The sequence below is a fragment of the Pelodiscus sinensis genome, chromosome 6, assembly GCF_052426305.1.
Source record: "Pelodiscus sinensis isolate ZL-2025 chromosome 6, ASM5242630v1, whole genome shotgun sequence".
In the NCBI taxonomy this organism is placed as follows: domain Eukaryota; kingdom Metazoa; phylum Chordata; order Testudines; family Trionychidae; genus Pelodiscus; species Pelodiscus sinensis.
The window spans coordinates 71,695,018-71,721,716 of NC_143057.1; the positions used below are offsets into that span (position 1 = coordinate 71,695,018).

A 26,699-nucleotide genomic window follows, 5' to 3' on the forward strand; every position below is an offset into this window, starting at 1 on the left:
GAGATGGTGGTAGTATTAATAACATACGCTTGTTAGAACACTTATTTTACAATAAATCTCATAGAATTGGAAGGAACCTTGAGAGATCATCAGATCCAGTCCCCTGCACTCATGGCAGAACCAAACAACATCTAGGCCATCCCCAAAAAATATTTGTCTAACCTGCTCTTAAAAATCTCCAATGATGGAGATTCCGTAACCTTCCTCAGCAATTTATTCCTATGATTAACCACCCTGACACTTGTTAGGAAGTATTTCCTAATGTCCAACCTAAACCTTCCCTTCTGCAATTTAAGCCCATTGCTTCTTGTCCTATCATCAGAGGTTAAGGAGAATAACTTTTCTCTCCTCCTACTTGTCATAACCAATGAAACAGTTATTATGTCCCCTCTGGGTCTCCTCTCTTCCAGACTAAATAACCCCACTTCTTTCAATCTTCCCTCAAAGGTCATGTTTTCTAGACCTTTAATATTTTTGTTGCTCTTCTTCAGACTTTCCCCAGTTTTTTTCACATCTTTCCAGCACTGACACCCAGAACTGGACACAATACTCCAGTTGAGGCCTAATCAGCACAGAGTAGAGCAGAAGAACTAAGTCTCATGTCTTGATTATCACACTCCTGTGAATGCATCCCAGAATGATGTTTGATGTATTTTTCTTTTTTCAGCAGTGTCACATTGTTGGCTTGTATTTAGCTTGTGGTTCATTATGTCCCCTAGATTCCTTTCTGTAGTATTCCTTCCTAGATAGTCACTTTCTATTTTTTTATATGTGAAACTGATTGATTGCTCTTTCCTAAAGGGAGTACTTTGCATTTGTCCTTTATTGAATTTAATCTTATTTATCTCTGACCATTTCTCCAGTTTGTCCAGATCATTTTGAATTATGGTCCTATCCTCCAAAGCACTTGCAACCTCTCCCATCTGCAAACTTTTTATAAATGCATTCTCTGTGCTATTATCTAAATTATTGAGGAAGACATTGAACAGTACTGGTCCCAAAACTGATCCATGTGGAGCCTTCAACTCATTATGCCCTTCCACCATGATTGTGGACCATTGCTAACTACTCTCTGGGAATGGTTATCCAACCAGTTATGCACTCATTTTAGAGTAGATCCCTCTCGATTGTATTTCTCTAACTTTATTAATTTGTCCTCTGGTTTAAGACATTCAGACATGATAATGTAGAAAAGAAGAACTAGAGATTCAGGGAGGAGCATGCACAGGGCACCGATCAGTTGATTCACAGTGAACTAGAAATGCTGTGAGGGAGAGGGAGGAGTAGGTAAATGCAAGACCTCCAGCTCATGAGAAGCACGGGGAGAAGGGGAAGAACGGGGTGCATGTATAACCGTGATGGGCTGCATGTGGCTCATGAGCCACAGTTCACTCACCACTGGTTTAGTATCCTGTAATCGTTACCTTTGGTGGCAGATAGGCTGATACTGATAGGTGTTTGTAGGGTTTTGAATGTCCCAGACACATCATTTGTGGCAGGTTTCTGATCGGTGTTTTTGAACGAGATTTTGAATAGAAACATTTATGGATCAAATTTGCTGCTAGCACAAATAGATAAAATTCCATGAATATCAATGGAGTTGAGCCCCATGACACTAGCAATGAATTTGTCCCTCTGTCTATAGTGGGCGTAACCAATTGAAGTGAGCATATTAAGAGAGAATAAAGCGCATCAATATATCAAATACATTACTGTGCTCAGTGTTGTTCCAGTGTTGAGATCCCACAGAAGCCCCATGCAGCACATAAGAAAGTGATTTAAATGGTTCACAGGAGGCTTTACTCAGGCTTCTTTTGCAAAGGGACAAATTTCAGCCTTAATAATGGATGTACTTTTCTGAGATTTTGCACTTGAAGTTAAACTCAAGCCAGTAGTGTGTATTAATTAGTTTATTTTATTTTCCATACTTTTATGGATCATCTGGTTTTAAACTATGCCTTCTTTGTAATTTGGCAACCTTCATTTCTTTTTTTCAGTGGCAGACCTACAACCGATGACACTTTTTTCATTCACTGATTTTTTTTTTTTTAAATTTTCTGCCTCTTCAGAAAATAAAAACAGGAGTACATATATGTGATATCAAGTCACAGATGTATACACCAGTGCTATGGGAGCAATTTGAAAATCTGGTCGTTTGAAAGACTGGAAATTGAGCTTGCAGAGAAGGGGGGAGGAGGAATGTGGTTCTTCCAGATTTGGGAATGGAGTGCTGTGTCATCTGTAAGATATACATAAAAGGTGTATTTTCTCACTCTTAAGATTTTATACGAAAAATTCAATATAAAAAAAAGATAGCTGGCTGATCTATGTTCACACAATCTGGAATTAGTATTTCACCTTGGCAGCTTAAAATATTTCTGTTTTCTCAAGTAGTCATGGTGATGACATGCTCTCCATTATAACATTCTTCAAGTGCAAAACATAAATCAATTCTTATATGTGAGACCGTTTAACAAATAAACAGGGCCTGCTTCTGAGTGGTGCTAAGCACCTGTGAATCCCAGTGAAATCAATGAAGATTGTAGGTGTTTAGGTCCTGTCATAATCAGAACTATTATATAATTATTGACACTAGCCAGTTCAAAATATTCAACACTCAGTGCTTCTGTTAGAATACAATGTCTTCATTTTCCTGGCCTGCTACCTAAAGGGGCTTTTTGTTGCATTGCTAGCTTTGCACTGGACAGACCTTAAGAACATAAGAACGGCCATACTGGGTCAGACCAAAGGTCCATCTAGCCCAGTATCCTGTCTCCCGACAGTGGCCAGCACCAGGTGCCCCAGAGAGGGTGGACCGAAGACAATGATCAAGCGATTTGTCTCCTACCATCCCTCTCCAGCCTCTGACAAACAGAGGCCAAGGACACCATTTTATCCCCTGGCTAATAGCCTTTTATGGACCTAACCTCCATGAATTTATCCAGCTTCTCTTTAAACTCTATTTTAGTCCTAGCCTTCACAGCCTCCTCTGGCAAGGAGTTCCACAGGTTGACAACACGCTGTGTGAAGAAGAACTTCCTTTTATTAGTTTTAAACCTGCTACCCATTAATTTCATTTGGTGTCCTCTAGTTCTTCTATTATGGGAACTAATAAATAACTTTTCTTTATCAGCCCTCTCCACACCACTCATGATTTTATAGACCTCTATCATATCCCCCCCCCCCCAGTCTCCTCTTTTCTAAACTGAAAAGTCCCAGTCTCTTTAGCCTCTCCTCATATGGGACCCGTTCCAAACCCGTAATCATTTTAGTTGCCCTTTTCTGAACCCTTTCCAAGGCCAAAATACCTTTCTTAATTGTAGTAATCACACAAAGCAGTGCATTAGACTACTTGATAAATATTTGTCCTTTCCTTTTTATCAACACGACAGCCTTTTACTCATATTGCTTTTTGGCTCCTACTCCCCCTCCTTCCTGAATGCAATTTAGGATGTGTTTGTCACTACACATTTGAACAGTTCAACAGAGACAGCTTCTGCGTGTGAGTGGTTAAGTCAAAGCTGCATAAAGGTGCTCCTGATTCGTATTACAGCATCTCAATTGCAGGCTGGTTTCAAAATGTAGACTCCAGTGAAGATTGGAAGATAAAGCTGCTGTTTCATATTGTTTCCTTAATTCTGTTGTATCTCAAGCATTCATAATGTATATGGGAGACTTGTTGCATTTTTTGACCTGAGTGCTGGTCCAATTTTGGGGCCCAGGCATGTTCCAGGCAGCAGCAGAAACTGAGTGAGTTTGATATTCTCTTTGATGCAGTCTTTATTCATTTTTAATAAATAAAATGTCCTGCTTCTCTAAATGCAGGAAGAACTAAGAACAAAAGGAGCAATTTCTTCGTTTACAGCCTCTTAACCCCCGACCCAAAAACGCTCTCACTAGCTCTTAGCAGGATCTCATGGTGCTCACAAACCACTGCTTGGCATTCTTGCTTTTTGCCTTTCTTTGTCTCTCTTTCTTGTCCATTCTCAATTTGTGTGTTCTCTTACAGTCACTCAAAGGTGCTTGGTCACAATACCCAGTGAAACTCCCTGCTCACATGATGCTAATTTCTGGACAGACTCTATCAGGCCTTGTTTTAGGTGTAGTCCCTTAATTGCCTTGCTTAACTATTTTAAAAGAGTGCTGCATTTACACACAAGTTTGAACAAAGTTTTAATTCATTCCATAAAAGAGTGCCAGTATGTGCCGACACCAGGATTTTCCCAGGTGGTCTGTTTTTATGGACATCTTTTCTATAAATGCAGAAATATACATTCAAATATGTGGTCAGTGCTGAAACTCTGACCTACAGTCTTTAAAGGGTTATTTGCATGGACAAGGGGGGGGAGGGAGGGTTAAACTCTGGTCCCACTTAAGTCAGTGAGTTTTCTCATGAGTAACACCGGGAAAGGATGTCACACACTGGATGAAATGACTATTGTAGTATTATATTTACCTGAGTATCTTGGAGTAATTTACCAAACATTAATGAAATATTTCTCAAAACGTCTGTACAAGATAAGCATTTACACATAGGAAAATGAAATCACAAAGAAATGAAGTGATTTACTCAGGAGGTTCGAATCAGAACTCGGACAAAAGTCTAGGGTCTCCTGACCAGGGGCTTGACTTTATTATTTTTATACTGGTGTTATGATGCTATACTTTTGACTTGCAGTGTTGCTCCTGATTTATACCACTTTGAGGATAAAATCAGGGCCTGAGGATTGAAATCCTAGCCTCTCTGAAGTCATCAAAGGCAAAATTACCATGGATTTGGGGTTGGGATTTGGGCCAAAATGTTTAGATACTTCAGTAAGGAGCATACTACAAATGTCCTGATAAACCAATTCCTCATTCTGCATTTTTTTCTAAAACTGTCCTTTGTCTCAAGAATTTTAATGATTTCTTTTTAATTATAGACTGAAAAATGAGCCTCTTGATAAATCTTTATTTGCAAACTTCAGTCTTATGTCTGCCCACCTCATAGGTCTTTCAAGAAACAAGTCTCTGCTGTAAACTGAAAAATAATATAGGTTTATAAAAGCAGTTTGCATTGATGTTAAATTAAGGTTTTCATTTAGAAATTTCTTTTATTAATTGGCTCTGCTAATATACAATGAGTCATATTTAGCCACAGTACCACTGGGGCCATCACAGAACAAACACATCTGTCACTGATAACCAACAGTGTGAAATCATGATGTTTATGGAGCATGAAACAACTATTCTTGGATTCCCCAAGAGCACTGTTGATGGTGCTGTACAGGCCATTGCTTTTACAATGTATTATTATTGGACAAGAATATAAAGGACTGGTCTACATCCTTAATTTTTATTATATAAGTACATAAGAACAGTCATACTGGGTCAGACCAAAGTATTTTGAAATACTGTTGAAATATGCTGTCTTTCAACAGTGGTCAATGCTAGGTGTCCCAGTGAGAATGAGCAGAAAAGGTAATCATAAATGATTCAACCCCTGTCACCAATTCCCAGATTCTGGTAAAAAGAGGCTGGAGATACCATCACTGTCCATCCTGGATAATAGCCATTGATATACCTATCCTCAATAAAAGTCAGGTTCAAACGTTTCAAAATAATCTAAGATTTAAACATACAATCCCTTTAATTTTGACTGAGATTCTTGTAATATGAATTAGAATCACCCTTTTGCAGCTTTGACATAATGTTTTAGACACCAATATTACTTATATCAAATTGTTTTAATGTCGAACGAAAACATCACAAAAACCAATATGAATGTGAACATGCTGCCTATAATGCAAACAAAACACCCAGAAAGCACACGCACCTATATTGATGAAAAATGAAATAAATATCTAGGTAAGCCAGGAAGCTGCACCGAGCGATTACTATAGTAAAGAAGCCCTTTAAAATGCAAGGAAGAGATCTATCATGTAACTTTCTGGAAAACAAAAAAAAAATCATTCTTGGAACTGAATCCTGATTAAAATCAAGGAATGATTAAAAATAATGGAAGAGTCATCCAATTCCCATAGTTGGCTTTGAAAAATATCAACCTAGATTACTATACTATAATTCAAAAATAGCAGCACTAAATTCCAACGTTATTTTATTTCTGTTTTTTCTTTAGCCTGGAAAGGTTGAGAGAAAATGAACTAGACAGATAACTGTAACCCTTTCAAAAGTCTGATTTGGCTTTGTGTATCCCCAAATTACACCTGACTAGAAAACTCTGTGCTTAAATACTAGACCTACAAATACAAAAGTGTCACAGCACAGTCACTGAAAAATTGCTTACTTCCCCATTTTTACCATATAGCTTTATAAAATCAATAAGAAAATAAATATTGTATTTACACTTTTGGGTATAGTATATAGCATAATATAAATAAGTCATTTGTATGCAATTTTAATTTTTACTGACTTTGCTGGTGATTTTTATGTAGCCTGTTTTAAAACAAGGAAGGTCTCTGCACACCTCCAGGGTACACATACCCCTGGTTGGGAACCAATGATCTAGTTTATTACTTATATCATCCTTCTTCCTCCTTTGGTTCTATTATCATACTATTTCTCTCTCCTGTAAATATGGTGTCTCTGCCAGGCTAGACTCTTTTATCCTTTTGCACCACTACCCTTTTCTGAGCCTTTCAACTTCCTGCCTTATCTGTTCAAAACTTGATCTTGTGAGTATCCGTGCATCCATGAGGCACTGGCTCCCTGCAGGCTAGGGATCTATACAGGTTCACTGAGTTGCAGGATTGAGGCCTTTGATACCAATATGACATGTCCTTTACATATATTTGCTGTTTTCAGCTCCTTCCTTCTTTCGCATTCACTTGCTGAGGAGCCCAGCTCTGCCAAATGATTGACTACAGGTACCACATGGCTTTCAGATGCCATCGGCATGGTTTAAGTCTGAATAAAGCAGAACACAAAGCTACTTTTTCCATTACACTTCTCTGAAGTTTAAATGCAGGTTTTGTTTTTGTTTTGTATTCTGGTGATTGTAGATTTGACCAGTGTTACTTTCTCTTCTGCCAGACCTTTTCCCACTACTGGTGCTTCAACTACCTGTGCCAGATTTATTTTGTATTAAGAAACTAATAATACAAATCCACTCTTGGTGCTGCATGACAGATCTCCACTTGACTCTAGAATGTCTTTCTATTATTTTTTTTATCTAGATCTGTAGTCTGAACTCATTACCATAGAATATGAGCACTTGGTATCTGATTTTATTATATATTGGAAGAACAGTGTATCAGACTAATATGGACTGGCTCTGGATGTGAAAGGAGGGTTTTGCCCAAAGGAAGAACCTGTTTACTGCTCTCACATTTAGGTTGTCCCTAATAAATAGAACAGACATGCTGGTCAGGCTGTGAAACAGTGCCTGGAAAACAGCATCTGTGCCATGAGTTTGACATTTAGAAACAACTTTTTGATTTTTGTGTGCTGTACACCAGTCACGTGTCTACACTAGAAAAGTATTTCAAAATTGCTAAATTCAACTTAACTCCTGATTTAACAAATTCAAGTTAGCATGTCCACACTACAGGGTAGCCTCAAAATTAACGTGAACCAGGCTTTGTTTATGTGGATGCACTACCTCGGACTTAGAACCGCAAGAAGCACTAGGGTGTAATTATGTTGAAAGAGTGGTATCAGAACACTATTTCAGAATTAGCGTTACTCCTGATGAAAAGCAGGAGTACAGAGTTTGAATTCCATGGCTCATTTCAAAATAACAGGCTTGGTATTGTGGACGCTCCACTTATAAATTTGACCGGAGGCTGAGGGGGGATTATTGTGAAATAAAGTCCTAGTGTAGACCAGGGCTGAGAGGGGTAAGTAGGCCATCTAAGCTACAATGTTAACATTTCTTATAGTACGACTGCACACTTTTTTTTTCTAAACTTTGTATATGTATGTACTACATGTAATGGCAAGCCACATTTGGAATATCATGGAATATTGGGGGTGGTGGGCAGCAGGTTGGCAAATGTATGTACAAAGGTCATGTTCAGCTACATCCCTGGAAGGAGTATTCAGGAGAATTGTCTGTTTGTAAAAACAAACTGGGAGCCTTAAGCGGCCTCAAACACAGTTGTTCAGCTACAAAACCAAACTGGTAAACTGTTTAGAATAGGTGGGTAATATCAGGCAAAGAAAGGGTAGTGACTAGTCTTAAGGAGGTTTTCTGAGCTGTGGAGAGAGGGAAGAGAATGAAATGCCAGCAGAAGAGCTAAATAAAACATAAGGCGAGAGGGAAATTGTGAGCAGAAAATAAAATGACTATTTTCTCTTCATAACTTACTTCAGCATTACTGAAGGAAGAACTATGCTATGATATGGCAAGATATTTCAATTATTTAAAAAATTAGCAATTGTTCTTTATTTAAAGATACCTATTACCTAATCAGACTGGGTAGCTGTGCAGATTAATGCATACCTGTGGTGCCATGGTGGTATCAAGGGACAGTGTGCATTAATCAAGCATTACTGCACAGTATGCTCTGTCTTATTAGCTTAATTGAAAAATGTTTTGTTCCCCTAGCGTTTCTCTTTTATTGCTTCTCTGTCTTTAGTAGGAGCTGTGCTAAAGATGGCTAGGAGCTTTAAAAAACACCCAGCAAAGGTTTTTTGTTTTTAATTAAATGACAAAATCTTTACTCATTTCCAGTTTTTAGTACAGGATGAATCTTAGGGTTTGTAGGAGAAAACAGCAGCCATATGCTCATCTTGAGGTACTGCCAGGAGTCTGCCAACACACAGTTCAATTACTGCCTTATTAAAAAAAGAACAAGTTTGATCTAAAGCCAGTGTCAAGTGGCTCGGAGATTCACGGCCGAGAGGCCTCGAAGCAATCGAGATGCCTGGCTCCACCAGATGCTGCCCGCTGGTCGCTGTCCATCCCAGCCATGCTGAAATGTGACCTATTTCGACTGCATGGGAGCCAACCGGCACTAGGCACAGAATCTATAGTACTGTACTCTGAGCGCCTTCCCAGGCTCAAGCTGTTTTAACTGCATGTTTACTTCCAAGGTCTGTGGAGGCTCTTTCTTCCTCCCGCCGAGGTGGAAAAAGCGTGTGCTAATGGGGGTAGGGGATAAAAAAAACCATTCGGTTCTGAACGCTGTGTCCTGTGCTAAATATCATTCGTAGCAAGGCATAATTAAGTATGTGCTGCTTTCCATGTGTTTCCGGAAATTAACGTTTGACTTTGAAAAATTATTATTCCAAGCGCTAACATCAAATAGGTAGGTAGTGTTCCTAACTTATTGTCATCTCAACCCTGCAACGAGCTCTTCTCGGTTAAACAGGGAACTAAAGCGAACCGGTTTCGCGTGTATCGTCTTCGCCGCAAGCTGCGAGCCCAGGCTAGGCAATGTTCCTTTGCACATCACACGCACCGTCATTTATGCGCTCACGCCTGCTCCGACTGCCGTGGTGTTTCAAACCTTTAATTTTAAAATCCCCGGGAGCCAGGAGGTGAGCTCAAGTTGGCGCAGTAAAGAACGGCCGCGGCTTCACTACGGTAGCGGCTTCAGCCGAGGTCAGTGCTGGCCGGCTAGTTTGGACGGGGTCTGTTTACAAGCGCTCTGCTGTGGCAGTGCGTTTCACCGGGGCGGCAAGAGGCGGGCGGGCTGCAGCAGGGGCGGATTAGGGCCGGCTGCAGGGTGAGCCCCCATCTCCAGAAAGGGGCGCGCGAAGCCCTTGGCACTAAAGGGCACGAGCCTGTTCTGGCGCCGGGCGGGCCGCTAGCGCCCTGCGCTTCATGGAGCCCTGGTCGCTGGCAGCGCGCAGGGAAGCTACTCCTGGCGAGAGTGGGCGGGGGGGACTCGGCTCGGAGCCGAGGCTGGGTTGGGATTTTTTTTCCTCCTCTGGTTTGAATGTGCGTCTGTCCCTCCGGTTTATTTTAGCAACCCCCGCCCCTCCCCCGCTTGGGAATAACCCGCGCGCTCGGGGGCCAGCTGCACTTGACGTCAGGCCGGCTTTCGTAGTTTTGACGTGTAAACACTCGGTGCCAGCCCGGCGCGGGAGGCTTTGGGCTCCGTTCAGCCCTGAGCCAGAGCCGCGGCGCGCTGGCTGGGAGACGCTGCGCCCTGCCCGCCTAGCAACCAAAGGGCTCCGCCGCTGCCTTGCCCCTGCCCGCCGCTTGTTTGCCTGCTCCCGCCTCCCTCGCCGGGCCATGGCCGGGACCCGCCGGGCTGGGCGCCCTGTAGCCCTGGCGCTGCTCTGCGCCTGCTGCGCCGCCAGCCTGGCCGGCGCGGAGAAGCAGTTCGTCAATGAATGGGCGGCGGAGATCCCGGGCGGGCCGGCCGCGGCCAAGGCCATCGCGGAGGAGCTGGAGTACGAGCTGCTGGGGCAGGTAACTTCGGGCGCCGGTCCGCTAGCGGGTTTGCCGGGGCCCGATCCCGCCTCCCCGCGTGCCCAGGCGGGAAGTACCTGGCTCCCCCTCCCCAGCCCGGGCTGCCTTGAAACTCGCGCCCCGCGGGGAGTTGTAGCCCCGCCTGCGCCAGGGAGGCTGGTTCAATATGGCAGCAGCAGCTTCCCTGAGCGGCCGCGGCCAGCGGCTTCCAGCCCTGGGCCATCTCCGCGCCAGGCACGGCCGGCGGGTGCCTGCAATGGCAGCGGCGAGCCCCGACGCCTGGTTAACTTCGCTTTACCCGGGAGTGGGAGCCCGAGCCCCGCCCACCCTGGGATGTGCTGGGCTCTCTGTCCCTGGCTCAGGTTTTGGCAAACTCCTCGCAGTCTCGGAGCTGGCGCGGGGTGGCAGCGCTCCCCTCGCCGGGCAGGGCTTGCTGGGGATCGGTGGGCTCTTCCCAGCAGCGGGCTGGCTCCTCGTGCTGCCGGGATGTCAGCGTTGTCAGGGATGAGTAACTACCTTGACGTAACAGCATCCTTGCTGCTCCTCTTCTGGCGCTCCAGCCCCTCGGGTCGTGCTGCTCCAGCCCGTGAGATTGGCAGCGTTAGGAACCAAACCACACTGGGAGGATTAAAACAACAACAACCAGCCAAATCTGTATCTGAATAACACAAGTAGGAGAGATGATTCCGAAAATAGAGAGTCCAGGGATCCAAGACTAAAATCCATCTCTCCTGTTCAAGTCTCCCATTTGCTAGCACCACGCTGCTTTAGTGTCTCCTCCTCTGGTTGTTTAGTCAAAGACCTTTTCCACCAAAGAGATTTATCCTTTTCTAAAACAAACTGTAGTATGTGAAATTATTATTTTGGCCTGGACCTGGTTGCTTTGAGGGCAATTACATAACTGCCATTGACTTTAGGAGATGGATGGATGGATATGGTTATTACTCCCAATAAGATATGTCTTCTGAAAACATAGATTTCATAGCTGTAAACAATATTAAAATAGGGTGGAGAATCACATCGACCCACTTTGCATGCACAGGGAGCTCACATTCACATACTTGCCCCACATTTGTGTATTCCAAGAAAATATACATTCCCTGATTCAGTCCCCTCAACACTACATGTGCCATGGTCAGAAATAAACTAGTGTAAATCAAAGACTAACTGCTTTACCTTGAACTTTAGCTTAGATTGTGCCCCTTCTTTTCCCAATATTACACCAAACAGCATACAATTTTAGGAGTAAAACTACTTTATCTTGGGCAGTATTTTATTTTAAAATAAAAATATTATAAGGTATAAATTTATTCTAGTTTCACTTATTTGAAGATGGACTCTAATTCTGACAGGCTATGATTGTTGATACTTGTTTTCAATGAGGAAGTATCTGGTAAAATATTCCTTTGTCTTATAGATTGGATCACTTGAAAATCACTATCTATTCAGACACAGAAGCCATCCAAGAAGGTCTCGAAGAAGTGCCATTCATATCACTAAGCGACTTTCTGATGATCATCGAGTAAGTGTAGTATTTACCCTTTCTGATGTACAGTATCTATGTTGTCAGCTTATTCCTTGATTTGTAATGTGGTCACAGACACATTTTACAACTCTTAAATCTTCCTGCCATAGTCATGTTGATTAATAACATTATTCTATGAACAGACCCATTGACTTTAAGGAGTAAGGCACTAGTCTGTAATCTGGCTGTAAACTGCTATGTATTTTTCTGCTAATTGCTCTTTTATAATTTCAAACCTGCAATGGGTCTGGATTGAATGCATAGTTGTGGGTGGTGAAAATACAGAGAATTCAGGGTTTGATTGAAAGTCTGTTGAAGTAAATGGTAGTTTCTTTCCATAGACTAATATCTAAAGAGGGCCCACTACAGGGTCCACTCTCGCAGTCTTTGGGCACTGAAAACTCTTACCAAAATCAGACAGCAGAAACAGTCAAGAGGATTTTTGACCCTGTAGGGTCCTAGTTATACTGGTGAATCAGACACTCCATTCATCTAATTTTGTTTACTAGGTGGTAGCTGATTTTTAAACATATTAGGTAACTGATTAGTTTTTCAGTAACTGAAAGCCCAGTGTTAAAGCTAGAAAATTTCATAAAAGTTAAAACTACTATATAGTGGAACAGCAACAATCTAAATCTAATCTTATTATAATATTTAGAAATCCAGTTATGAAAAAATATTTAATCCCTCAAGAACAAAAATATTTGAGTGATCAGTTACTAAAAAAAAATTAGACTGAGCTTCTGTTAGGAGGCAACATTGAACATGAAAAGGTAGTTAGAGATGAGAAAAACAAGGTTAGGATATACTTTGTTCTGCTTGCTCTGTTTCTAAGCCACACTTTCCCATTGTCTTATAGATTGGATCACTTGAAAATCTCTCTCTCTCTCTCTCTCTCTCTAATCAAAAGAAACACTAACAATAATGGAGATGGGTTCAAGATTTGTGAACATTTTAAATCTGAAGACAATTTACATCAAGCATTTGGGTTTGACTTATTGCAAATAAGGATTGCATTTCCAAATTCACATTCAGATCTCGTTTCACATTTTCAACACCTCCATAGTACCAAGTTGATCAAATCCAGAGTTTAGGTTCAGTATTCTCCATTTCATCCAGTTACATTTCATTTATCCATTACTGGGATGGGAGAAGAAATATCACCTTTTTTATAGTATATTTCTTTCCTATAACACAAAGACTGGGGGCAATTATGTGACTGACTTTGATAATCATTATTGCATATTTATTTATTAAAGTGCAGAATAGAGTGCTTTGAAATGCCGCAGGTGACTTTTGCAAAATCATCTCCAATTTGCCTTTTATTTATCATCTAATATTCAAATAAGCTATATGAGTGAGTGAGATGTAATTATGTAAGTATGCAAACACATGTCAATGCTGCAATTCTATAGAGTTCTACATAGACATCTTTTCTAAAAATCTATACCTGTTCAAGAGCAGCTTTCTTTAAAATAATTAAATACATTTGTAAAAGTATAGTGGCCAGAATCCTGCCTTTAGTTATGCTTGTGGCATTCCATTATCTCTAACAGAGCAGTGTAGATGTAGATTAGAGCAACTTTTGGCCTATAGCATTGGGAATATTTGTTTATCTAAATGTAATAAGCAAGGTCCTGAAACTATGCTATAAACTACCTAGTGTTAAAGTAAAATATGTAATGCTTTTAACTGTATTTAAAATGTGTAATTATCTTCTTCCAATAGTCAGACTAGTTTTAAAATCCATTTTCTATCAACAACATTACAGAAAATCAAGGGATAATTTTAATTATTCTATATAGTTAACTTCCAGGAGCAAAAAACAAGTCTGTATCAGACACCAGCTATTGGCCAGATTCTGATACCCTTAGTCATGTTGAGGAGCATCTTACTTCCATGAATAGTTCCCTAAATGAAATAAATGCCAATATTTGCAAAATATGTTTCCACTCATCCTTAATGAGTGGACACTGACATGCTATTTATCAGAAGAATCTGTCTTTGTTAAAACAGAACTGAATTTTCCTGAAGGAATAATTCATTCCAAGAGACAAAATGAGAAATCTTTTGAAAATACCATCAAATAAACTAGGCATAGTGAGGTGTATCTATAATTGGTATGCAATTACATACATAGATACATCCGCAAACATACTTGAACATATCCATTTTAATATAACTCCACTAACTTTAATAGTCACACTAGTGTTGATTTGGTGTACTATTCACTGCTTACTAATAATTCATGCAATGAAGTGGAATGTTATCATAAGTGGCATTTGGAAAGAAGCTTTGAGGGACAGACGGACTATGAGTAGCAAACATTGTTGAGACTGAGACAAGAATGGCTCTTTTTCCCACTCTAAAAAGTAATGGTTCCTGTTCTTTCTAGTTCATACAGAGAGATATTAAACTGGAGGCTGGAGAATGAAACAAATATTTATATTTGTTTGAATTTGGTTTGAATCACTACTGCAGATTAGACAATCTTCTAATAGTTACATTCTTTCAACAAAAATGTGCATTATAGGGCATTTGCGGATAAAATATTTTCACTCTAGCTGTACTTGAAATTATTTTATATTCTCATGGTTTCACTGAATTGCCCTTCTTCTTAAGATACACTTTAATGCAGATAACACATTTTGCAGCAATGAACCCTCTACTTTTCCCTCTGGATACCAAGCTTATGTTTTACAATGAATACTCTCAAAACCAATGAATCTCTGTGGGTTTATATGCTATTATTGTTGATAAAATACTTGTAGGTGTCATGGGCAGAGCAACAGTATGAGAAAAAACGAACTAAGCGTTTAGCCTTCAGAGACTCAGCAGAAAACTTTTTCAACGATCCTATGTGGAATCAGCAGTGGTACCTGGTAAGAGTTTATTTTTATATGGTATTAGCGATGATAAACTTTATTTATACTAGTCATTTGTGCTATTTTGATGTCAAAGAGAGTGCACAGAAAGGAGCCAACTGTAGCTACTTCCATATCTGTAGCCCATGACAATGATGGGTCTCAGCATTAGATATCATCAAGCAACATTCTTAAAAAGAAATACACCCACAGTTCTCTCACACAAAGACTATGTCATCCTAATCAAGTTTCTGATCACTGGAATTATGTGATACATTAATAAGCCGTTAAACTGTTCGCAATGCTTATGATAACATGAATTTTAGCCTTGCCAGATAACACCAATATCTCCAGTCCTACCTCTTTGGTTGGCAGCGAATTTCTGTGTTGGAGTCAAGAATGCATACTGCATATGTCAACAGAGAATAAAGCTTCCAGTGTGCCAGGTAATGAGCAGCCAGCCCAAACATCCATTGACTTTGACTGGAGCTGAAGGTGTTCCGCATCTCGTAGGATTGAGTCATTAATGAAGAGGAGGTGGAGGATGAAGATTCCTATCCTACATATGTTTTTTGGCCTCTTGTGACAATCCAGCCACATCCAGAAGAACCACTGAGTTTTACGTTGCTCTGCTGCAGATCTGTTGGACAGTCACCATCATAGCTAGATTTAATTCTGTTGCCACATATAATGACACTCTGTATCTACTCATCCCTATACCTTCAGACCTCAATGGCTCCAAAAGAGGGAATGAGGCTAAGGTACTATCTAAAGCCTCAGGCAGGACTAATTCTAGAGGTAGGCAAGTGCCCTTTGCACCACCAGCTTTAAGGGGATGCTGCTTTGCTATGCTGCTGGACTTTTAAAATGTTTGCTCTGCTTTGACTAGACTGTTCCTCCCCACCCCAACTCAATACTGGTTGATCAGCTATAAGGATTTTTTAATTTGGGGTTTTTGTAGTGGAGGATAGTCAGAATCTTATACTTTCAGGAGCCCTTTCCCCTGAATTCTCTTTCCAGCTCATTTTCAATGGGGAGAATACAAATACAAGGCTGTGTAGCCTTATAGAAAAGGCAATGGACTGGAAATTAGAAGACATACTTTCTCTTCTTAGCACAGCCAGTAATTCACACTACAAGTCAAGGAATCTTTGCATCTCAGTTTGCCCACACAGGGATCATGATATTTACCCTTCCATACAAAGCACTTTGAAATCTGCAAATAAAATGCTGATTAAGGGTTAAATATTTTTTCCAAAGTACCTCCTTGTTCATGTAATGAATGGAAACCCCTCCTTCCCATACTCCAGGTTAGCCTCAGTTTCAACATAACAGTAATTATTTGATAGATACTACAATAAACCTTGTGACCTAGAATATCTCCTTGAACTGCAGCTGCTAAAAATAGGGCATTGTAATGCAAGAAATGTTGTTTCCACAATACATTTCATTATCTGGATCTCACTCTTCATTCAGCATTCTTCTGGAAACAAAGATCTAGAAAAAAATTAGAATTCCTATTTAATAATGTATTTATGTCCTGAGAGACACTAAAACACACCGTGATTGAATCCATGCTTGTGTTTTCACAAGGTATTAAGTAAAGTTGTTATATACTAAAATATATATAATTTATAGTTAACATTAAAGATTAATTCTTAAATGGATTATTTTTCTTTTGTAAAGACACTTCTTTCAAAGGAAAGAGGGTTAGATAAGGGGTGGGGAACCTTTTTTGGGTTGGGAGTCACTGACCCACAGAGCCTTGAGGGGCCCAGACTAGTATTGTGTGTGCTCCAGCCCCATGAGAGGTGGGGGTGACTGGAGTGCTAGCACAGGCTCCCCAGTGCTGGGAGGGAGCCCTGGTCTTGGGGGCTGGATCCAGGCAAGCTGGCTTAGATTAATCAAGTTTCCAAGTGATTTTCCATTGAAGGTAGTAAATAGCAGATTGTTACTCAGCACAATCCTTCATAATCAGCCCATCATTTTAATTCCTCCCATTTCCTGATTGTTTTCCACTCCCTACCCTGGATATCACAGGAGGGATATAATTTAGAAAAAATACAACTCTTCATGTCCTGGGAGGCTGCGGTTTGGTTTTCAGTGGGTGAGAGAACAAACCTTTGCAGATTTGACCATTAACTCAAATATCCAAGGATCAGTCAGCATATTTTGCTCTTCAACCTCCCTAATACTCTTATAAGACACAGTATGTCCCTTTCATACCTAAGATATCTTTCCAGAGAATCCTGTGTTTTATGGCGAAAGGAATGAGGGAGGTTGGGTAGGCACAGGTAGGTTTGTCAGTATTCTAGCTATTTGAACAGGACAATCTTTGTGGATTTTTTATGAAACTTGAGTGGAATTTACAAATTTTGGTCATACTCAAACCAAGATTGATTTAAAGGACATTTGTAATATGGCGTTCACACAGCTTTGGACAGGTTAAAGTTAATGTATAAGTGTTAAAACATGTATTGTTGTTTTTCCCTCCCCCCAGCAAGATACAAGGGTGACTCCATCTCTACCAAAACTGGATCTCCATGTTATTCCTGTTTGGCAAAAAGGGATTACAGGCAAAGGTGTGGTTATAACAGTGCTTGATGATGGCTTGGAGTGGAATCACACTGACATATATACTAACTATGTAAGTTTGTGCTTTATAATGCTGCAGAATAAATAAATCAGTTGTAGGTGTTTATATACAAAATTCTTCTTTGGCTCAAGACCAGCTCCCACATGACAGAGAAACTATAATACTCACCCCAAGTATAATTTGGACCCCAGCTAGTACCACTAGGTGTTGAATAGTAAACCCACCAAGAGATTGGGTTCTTCAGGGTGTTTTAGTCTGTGGGCATGTTTAGACACAATTGTTTAATGCTGAATTATTAAAACTCTTTTAGCCCTTTGTGGATTTTATATTCACAATATCATCAAAATGTGGAGCTGGAAGGGATCTTGAGAGGTCACCAAATTCAGCCCCTGGGCTGAAGCAGGACCATGTAAACCTAGACCGTCCCTTACTCATGTTTCTCCAATCTGTTCTTAAAACCCTCCCATGATGGGGATTCTATAACCTCCTTTGGAAGCCAGTTTCAGAATTTAACTACACAAAAGGTTGAATGTTCAAAATTGTTGTTTCAGAGATTTCTTAAAATACCAATTTTTCATATTGCTAATAATATGTTGAATTTAAAAAAGGTATTTGTGAAGATGTTATCAAAATAATTATCTTTTTTTTACTGAAAACATTTTAAACAAAAACTTTCACCAATTTTTCTTGAAAAAATTGGTTTTGAAAAAAGCCACTTTTCATTTAACAAAAACTTGTCAGTCAAACCAGCTGTAGCTGTGAAGATTCCTTAATTAATGTTTGTAAAGTGACTTGATAAATAAACTATCCAATGCTCTTCTTCTAGACATTCCAATACCTTTCTTTGCAGGGTTCCCCATACCAGACTTCCAAAAGCTAAATCTTTAATAGTAAAACTTTTCACTTGTGCGTGCTAATCAATGCCTACTCTAGAAGATAAATTTAAATGTTATGTACTTTTATTTTATGAAGGTGAACTGTTCACCTAGACATTATGATGCTTAATGCTGAGGAGAAAGTATACATTAAAGCTGATGTCACATATACCTATGTATCTAATTATTCCATCACCTAGAATAGAATTCAGAAACTTTAGCACTTGTTTTAGAGGATATTATCGCATTGTAACTATAAAGTCTATTTTTTAATTTAGGATCCAGAGGCAAGTTATGATTTCAATGACAATGATCACGATCCCTTTCCCAGATATGATCCAACAAATGAAAACAAGTGAGTAGCCTCTCATTTTGTGAAGAAACAAAGTAATGAAGTATTATGCTGCACCTTAGAACAGGCAAATGCATAGATCTTCACTATTAACCTGAGAAATATTTGTACTCAAAAAGACTATTGAGTGTAAAAGGGGGGAAAAAACCATTATGGTATTTTTGTGCACATTATGTATAGACATTGAATAAGTTTCCATATCTAGATGAGGATTTTTTTTTCCAATTTAATTTCCCTGTTATGTCTTGAAGCTCTCTTTTTCATATGGTTCTATGTTTAAGGCACTAATAACGTATGTGTAATCTCCAGGGAACGATCTTTTGGTGTTAGTGCTAAAGAATTATAGGGCATACAATCTGACTAAACAGACTTTGCCCTCAGTTATGCCTTTAATTCATGGCCTTGCACTGGGGGATGATGAGGAATTACATCTGCCCCATCAGAGGGCCTCTGGGAGAGACTGTGATTTGTTTGTTAGACACTAGGGAATATACACTTTGCACCATCCCTTGTGGAGGTGCCGCAGGTTCCCTCCTACATGCATGACCAATTATATTAGGGACATTTTGGAGCATTTTGTGGTAGGGAAGGAGAGACGAATCGTTCTGCATGACCTCACTACAATCCACCTCTCCTCTGCACAGTGGAACATCAAGTCCTTCCATGATAGTTGAGGGAGAGACCTGGTCCACAGAAAAGAGAACAGACCTCTTTACGAGCTGTAGCACAGACCAGGTCAAGGATGTCACTATTTTATAATGATACAATGAGGAACTGACATTTTGGTTCCCCACTGTCTATCAGGCACAATGGTAGCATCCACATCATGAATCCATTGGTATTACAAAAATAGAGTAATCGGAATGGGAAGTTATCAGAGGATAAATGTTCTAAATGATATTGAAAATATCTCTGCTTTGCTATAGCATTCATATAGCAGTTGGAGGCCATTATCCTCTTATTCCAATGACATTATCTTTTACATCTACCTCCATTACCTCTAATCTTTATTAATATGTAAATGGATTCCACCCAGAAGCACTGAAGAATTTTGCTGCATATCAAAATGTAGTACTAGATAAAGTAACTCTGGGTAGTTAAGCTGTCTTGTTATGCTTTGAGGGATAGGAATCCTTCATGGCAAAAGATTTTTCATGGCAAAAGATCCTCCATGGCAAAAGATAAAAAATATCTTGTTAGAGGAATCATTTCACAAAGATGAAAATGTTTGTTTGTTTTAAATGTTACCAGTTGTATCCCAAAATAAATAAAATATCATAATTTTTGTTCAAAAGTGGCTTTTTTCATGATTATTTTAAGGGATTTAGCATCTTTTCGTTATTCCAAATTTGCCTCACTATTGCACTCCGTTATAGCAGACATGATACAACAGCTTGTGGTGTAGACTGTAACAAGATGATCTTTCTAGTGACTTTAAGTGAGATTTGGATCAGGCACTTAGTGCCTCATCGGCTGCATCTAGACTACTTTCCTTTTCTGAAAGAGGAAATTCGAATGAGGAAAAAGGATAGGCAAATTAAGCGCTGATTAGCATGTTCACATGCTTCATTTGCAAATCGTCTTCTGATAGTCTTTTCAAAAGTTTTTTTTTTCGGAGGAAAAAACCCTCCCAGTCTAGATGCGGTTCTTTAAAAAAACCCCTTTTTCAAAAGAACGCTGTAAACCTCACTTTTTGAAGAAGGGTTCTTTTTTTTTCCTGAAAGAACCACGTCTAGATTGCTTTTTTTTTTTTTCGAAAAAAAACCTTTCGAAAAAGCAATCAGAAGAGAATATGCAAATGATGTGCGCAAACATGCTAATCAGAGCCTCATTTGCACTTCCTTTTTCTTCATTTACATTTCCTCTTTTGGAAGAAGAAAGCAGTCTAGACGCACCCGATATCCTGATCATCCATTGATTTTGAAATTATGATTACCAAAGTGTAAGTACAAAAAGGGTCTTATTTTTAAAACAGATGTATTTCCAAACTTATTTAATATTTAAAGGTTCATATCTCAGTGATGAAAGAACACACCCATTCTAGCAGAGCAGTGACAAGTCTCTATGTAGGTTAAATAAATGCACTGAGTGATAGTATGATATAAGTGATCATTTACTTTATCCAGACACGGAACACGATGTGCAGGAGAAATTGCCATGCAGGCTAACAACAAGAAATGTGGTGTTGGTGTGGCATACAACTCCAGAGTTGGAGGTAAGAAACCAAACAATATTTTTCTTTAAAATGTCCTTTTTTCTGATCTGAATGGAAACAAAGTTGAGAGATTACTGAGTACGCTGAGTTGCAATCACCTTGAGCTGAGTGTGCTCAGCACATTTTAAGAGGCACTCTGCATCTTGCTATATTACATTTTTTACCAGAAATAGTGTAAGTTGCTAATATTATCCCAAATCCAAAGTAGTTATCATTTTCTCAGGATTTGATACATAATATGATTGTTGGTAGCAACTAAATAAAAGGCTATATTCTTAAACAAAGGAATGGTGGGTTGGTATCTCATTTTGAACAAAACAAAACAAAACAAAAAAGACCCTGCAGAGTGAAAGAAGGAAAATCCAATTTCCTACTTACTCTTATTTAGAGTGTTTTGTTCCTGCATATACAGTTATATAGAAAGGTTGTGTCAGTCAAAGTATTCAAATTGCTCTGGTTTCCATTTCAATTGCTTGTTTCTCCATTTCAATTACATGTTAATTTTGAAAACAGATAAAGGCTTGTTTATCTGTCAGTCAATACTACCCTTTTTTAGAAAACCATCTGAAAGTCTAGTTTATTACAGATCTATGAAATAGACTTGATCAAAATATCAGTTGCACGTGGTTATTTAGCCAAAAATTTGTACTTTTACAATTTAACTTTTTTTCCTTGAATCAAATGGGACAGCTGATCAGGGACTGACAACTTGTAACTGCTCTTCTCACCATTTAAGTCCTGTTTTCTCAGAGGGATTTAGAGTTGTCAGATGTCATTTTACTGTCCGCCTTTGCCATTTTGTTTTAGGCTTTCTCACACAGTTTAATTAAAATGTCTCACTCAAAAGATGACGGCACCAAGGATCAAATATTCAAAGCAGGGTGAAGTGGATAAACCTTCACAAATGTTGAACACTCACTGTACTGACATTTCCAAACACTTGCATTTACAAATAAGGTTACCTGTTTACATGCATTATTATGTAACTTGCAAATGTAGATAAATATCTTTACTGATAAGCTTCTCCAGAAACAAGTGCTCTTTTTATTTTTCAAATAATTAACATAATACATCTGGATGTTCTTATTATCCATATACATGTCCAATCCTGTTTTGAATCCCATTGCGTTCTTGCAGTCATTGAAATCATGTGGTGATGAGTTCCACAGCGTTATTGTGCATTGTTTGAGACATATTTTCTTGTATCAGTTTTTAATTTGTTATATTTCAATTTAATTTAGTATATACATACACTTCCCCTCCATTACTTTGTGTAGAAAAAGGAAATAAGGGTTATCCCATTTACATTTACACATAAATCACCACAGCACTGTTTCTCTGATACTGCATGGAAATCAAATGATTAAGAAGTTGTATTTTATGAAGGACTCAGCTGAGAGTTTCAATACTGAGAATGTGATGCTAAAATAACTGTCTGTTAGGCAGATATATGTATCTGTCTGAAATTCATTTTGCTTTTGCCTGTTTTTGAATTCACAATGCTGATGATGGGAAACAAGCATGTGGGAGAAAAGGGAAAGACAGGTGTTTGGACAAAAATGACTCTATTTACTGGTGAAAACTAATATAGAGAAAAACAATTGCAATAATCATATCCATGATTTTATTTAGAAAACAAACAGAATTTCCATAGAGAATAAAATTGGAAGTGCAGTCTTGCTTGAATTGTTTTTCACTAGTGTGCTGAGGATACAATTGTTTGTTCTCGTATTATATTACAGATCAGTACAGCTGGCTTTACTTCTATTGAAGCTGTCACAATGTCAACACTATCTCCAGTGTTCTAAGTATTTCATTGCACATTACAATTTCTGTTCCTAATCCTGCAGTCAGTTCCCCCTTTTCTTCTTAATAATGCAAAAGAAGGAATCAAAGCCTGAGGTTTTGTGGTTTGTGGATTGTTTTTTCCTTGTATTTGAAATTCAGATCTTGTCTGTCCTCCTTTGGAAAGATGTATGAGAAATTCTTCACTGGAAGAATTGTAATTCATAGTTCAGCAACTGCCAGTAATGGTGTGGCTTCTCTGGTACTAAATTACTAGCACAGATAGAGCTCAAGCATTTTTATTATCGTACCATGGAAACCTCTTCTGAATCCTCATTAATTTAGCAGATATACTGTTGCTGCCATTGGGGCAGCTACACCACTGATGGGATTTCACAAGAGTTCCTATCGTTCTAACATAGTGAACAGTGTTGGGAGTTCTACTGCAGACAAGCCATTGGCTACCATTGGAATTTGGGCACCAGGGAGATAAGCCATGCTCTGAGCAAGATCAGATGACACAGCTCTAATGAAAATGTTAATGGCTGACTATCACTGGGGCTTCCCACATTGCTTACAATGGTAGAAATGAATTAGTATTAACAATGCTGGAAAATTTCTGCAGTATTCCTTAGTAGTGTATTCAAGATTGGGTAACTAGTGAAACAATAACATCATAAAATACAAGTTTAGTAATTGAGAGGAGAGGAGAGGAGAAGTTTTTTAGTCAGTGTTTAAAATTGTTCATTTTACACACAACTTTTAAATTCAAAATTTTTAAAGACAAAAGACTTAAAAATTCTGGTTTCGATAATACCTAATGAACTTTGGGAGAAAGGAAATCTTTGTTGAAGTTGAAAGAGATGGGGAGAGAGAGACTTAAAATAAGAGCATACAATATATCTGCTATGAGCTATGTAGGAGGTACTCTAGGAAAAAAACCCAGACCACCCAGACTTGTTCTTTTTGATATCTCAGGGGTAAAAAACAAACTTGAGATGGGGGACCTTCACAACCTTCATTATAAAGAGAAAATAAATGAAAAACAGTGGGGGCACAGTCCAATTTTTGTAAGGTCACTTTTAATATTTGTAAAATGCACTGGATTCTTCAAAGGAAGGATGAGTCATACATGAAAGGTTTTACAATATTATAATCTCGGACCAGGACCTATTTTTGTTACATTCTGTACAAATGGTTAACAATAACAATAGATTCATTCTACTTGTTTTTTTAATTGAAGGTATAAGAATGCTGGATGGAATAGTCACTGATGCCATTGAAGCCAGTTCAATTGGTTTCAATCCAGACCATGTGGATATTTACAGTGCAAGCTGGGGCCCTAATGATGATGGTAAAACTGTAGAGGGACCTGGCAGGCTAGCACAGAAGGCTTTTGAATATGGGATCAAACAGGTGAGCCTTCTAACCGATAGTTAAGTTGAAATATAGCCCAGCTTGCAGGCAAAGACTGTATTTTAAAATATTTCTTGGGGGTGAGAAAATGGACCATTCTTTGTCTACTTCTTGCAGATTTGGGAAACGGAATAATTCTTTAGAGGGATGTTGATACAAAGGTTTAGCAAAATCTCCCAGCTGGACCTGACATATGAAAGCATTCTGACTGTGTTCTGCTTTCAAGGGGTTATTCTCGGCATACTAGCTTTCCTCCTTCTGCCTTCCTTTTGCTGCTTCTGTGCCTCCCTTCCCCCACCTCCTCTCTGTCTGCTTGTTTTGCTCTGAATAGTAATTGGATTTCTGCACAGAGGATCCTATAAAAATTTAATACAAAGTGTCCGTTTCACGAATATTTCATTTTGTAAAATGGTGATATATTTTAGCACTCCGTGGATGGGTTGTGTTACTATATTACTTGCACTATGTTAATTGCATTATGCATACCATGTTCCAATTAAAATAAAGATGGTAGGAATGTCTGCTGGAGAATGATGAAAGCAGCAGCTTTTAAACGCTCTTTTATGATATCCCTATAGACCTAGTTAGAAGGCAAGTGGTATTATGCTGAATGAGAACTGTTGGGTACACACACACACGGAGAAACAGAAACACACAGACACATAAACACTGTCCCTACGGAGATATCAAGCTATCTAAAGGTTATCTAGAGATAGTGTTGACAGGGGGGATGCAGCAGAGAGATAAATGGAGAGGAGAAAGCAAGCCTGAAGCAAATCTGGTGGAGCCACAGAAGAGGAGTCTGGAGAAAAGGGAAAGGTCAACAGCAGCAGAAAAAGGAACAGAAGAAGGGGGAGACTGACAATGGAGGGAAAGGCTAACCAATGTGAGAGGGGTTTCTAAGGGAGAGGTGAAAATAGGGAGGGAGAGGAATGGAGGTAGATGGAGATCTGAAAAGGGAGAAAGGAAAATTGAGTCCCACAGGGATGGGAAGGAAAGATGAACAGAAAGGGCCTTGGAAAGCATAAGGAACCAGTGTCTGAAATAAAGGGTTGGCCTAGGAAATCAGGAAATTTGCTTGGTGAAGAGGGCAGCATTTTTTCAAGGTTTATTTTATACCAAACTAACTCATTAAGGACCCATCCTGCCAACGTACTGAGTGCCTTGAACCACCTTTGAAATCAGTGACGGTGCATCTACATTGCAGGGCTTAACTTGAAATAACGTATGCAAATTGAGCTATGTCAATTGCTTATCTCATTTCAAAATAGCTTATTTTGAAATAGGGAGTGTATACACAGCACTTATTTCAAAATAGAGCACTCTTCCTCTGACTTCCCTTACCCCTCGTACAATGAGGGTTACAGGAGTCAGAGTAAGAAGTCGTCCAGCTTGACAGTATTTTGACACTATTTCAAAATAACTGCCTGCTGTGTAGACATGGACTAAGTTATTTCGGAATAGCACTAGTTATTTCGAAATAGTGTTGCAGTGTAGACATGCCCTTAGTGATGACAGTGTTCCGCTACCTTCAGAACCAGCCCCCTTGATCTGATCCAGCAAAGCAATTAAATATTTGTTTAATTATAAACCCCACAAGTATTCCTGCTGAAGTCAAAGGGAATTAGTGTGTTGCTGGATTGGGGCCATAGTTGTAAAAACAAGTTATTTCATTTATTGGGATTTTCAGTGGCGTACCCCAGACAATTCTAATAGGATAAACTTTAAAAACAACAAAAGGTCTGGTAGCACTTTATAAACCTCAAAACATGTAGATGGTATCATGAGCTTTCGTGGGCACAATCCACTTTTTCAGATGACCGGAGTTATGAATTTAGGATGTTCAGATCCAAAACAAATAGGGGAGAAGGGAGAGGCCTAAGAGGAAGAGTGTAACTTGTTGTTCTATTTTTTAAAATGTTTATTATTTTGAGATTGCTGCAATCGTCACTTGTCCCCTGAACCAACAATGTTAATGTTGAGTAGAGGGGATTAATTGATTATATGCTTTCTAGTTACTTTCTATAATGAATGTGCATAATACTGAATTAAAATGTAAGCTTCTGCTCTGCACATTAAGAGAAGTCTACAAGATTTTAAGATGTATCTGCAAATATTTGTTTCAATTAGGAAAAGCATGACATTTTTCATGCTTCTCCAGCTCTCTACATTCCTTGCTGTCGGCATCTTTTGAGCTGCCACTAATTCATTATACATTGGAAAGTGGAATAGGAAGTGGAGGCAGTAGTTCCCTGAGACTGATGGCTGTAAGCCCACAGATTTGGAAGTGATGAGTAGACTTTCCAATAAAATGAGCTTATGGCTTTGGCATTTACTTGATGAAAAACTGCAAACTGCAAAGGGCATAATAAAGGAGTTGTGCAGAAATGTCATCTCACGCATCAGACAGACCGCTTACTGATATTACTATGATCACAACTGCAGATGAAATTAATTAAAATTCAGTTTATTGAAAAAATGTGTCTATTTTTCCTAAACACACACAGTACCAAATGTGTTTACAGGAATAACTGCCTTTATTGATCACTGTCTGCTGATTTGCATCCAAAATGTAATTCCAGTGGACATGGTAGATGCCCCGTTAATTGTGACATTTAAAGGTAGACTGGACCAATCACAAGCTGATGTACTATAGCGAACGATCCTTCACTGGCTTTTATCTCTCTAACTTCTATGATTTATATGAA

General features: G+C 39.2%; 1 protein-coding gene across 2 annotated transcripts in view; it reads left to right on the forward strand.

Annotated features, from left to right (window-relative positions):
• Nucleotides 1-26,699, forward strand: part of PCSK1 (proprotein convertase subtilisin/kexin type 1) — a 69,555-nt gene that overhangs the window by 24,363 nt on the left and 18,493 nt on the right. The window contains exons 1-7 of one of the 2 annotated variants that reach the window (XM_075932103.2): nucleotides 9,975-10,363; nucleotides 11,781-11,885; nucleotides 14,660-14,770; nucleotides 17,253-17,399; nucleotides 18,502-18,578; nucleotides 20,702-20,790; nucleotides 23,819-23,991. In XM_075932103.2, the coding sequence (XP_075788218.2) occupies nucleotides 10,184-10,363; nucleotides 11,781-11,885; nucleotides 14,660-14,770; nucleotides 17,253-17,399; nucleotides 18,502-18,578; nucleotides 20,702-20,790; nucleotides 23,819-23,991 (882 nt within the window). In that variant the 5' untranslated portion in view covers nucleotides 9,975-10,183. Of the gene's footprint in view, nucleotides 1-9,974; nucleotides 10,364-11,780; nucleotides 11,886-14,659; nucleotides 14,771-17,252; nucleotides 17,400-18,501; nucleotides 18,579-20,701; nucleotides 20,791-23,818; nucleotides 23,992-26,699 lie in introns of those variants that run through there. The other variant, XM_075932104.2, reaches the window with a different exon arrangement.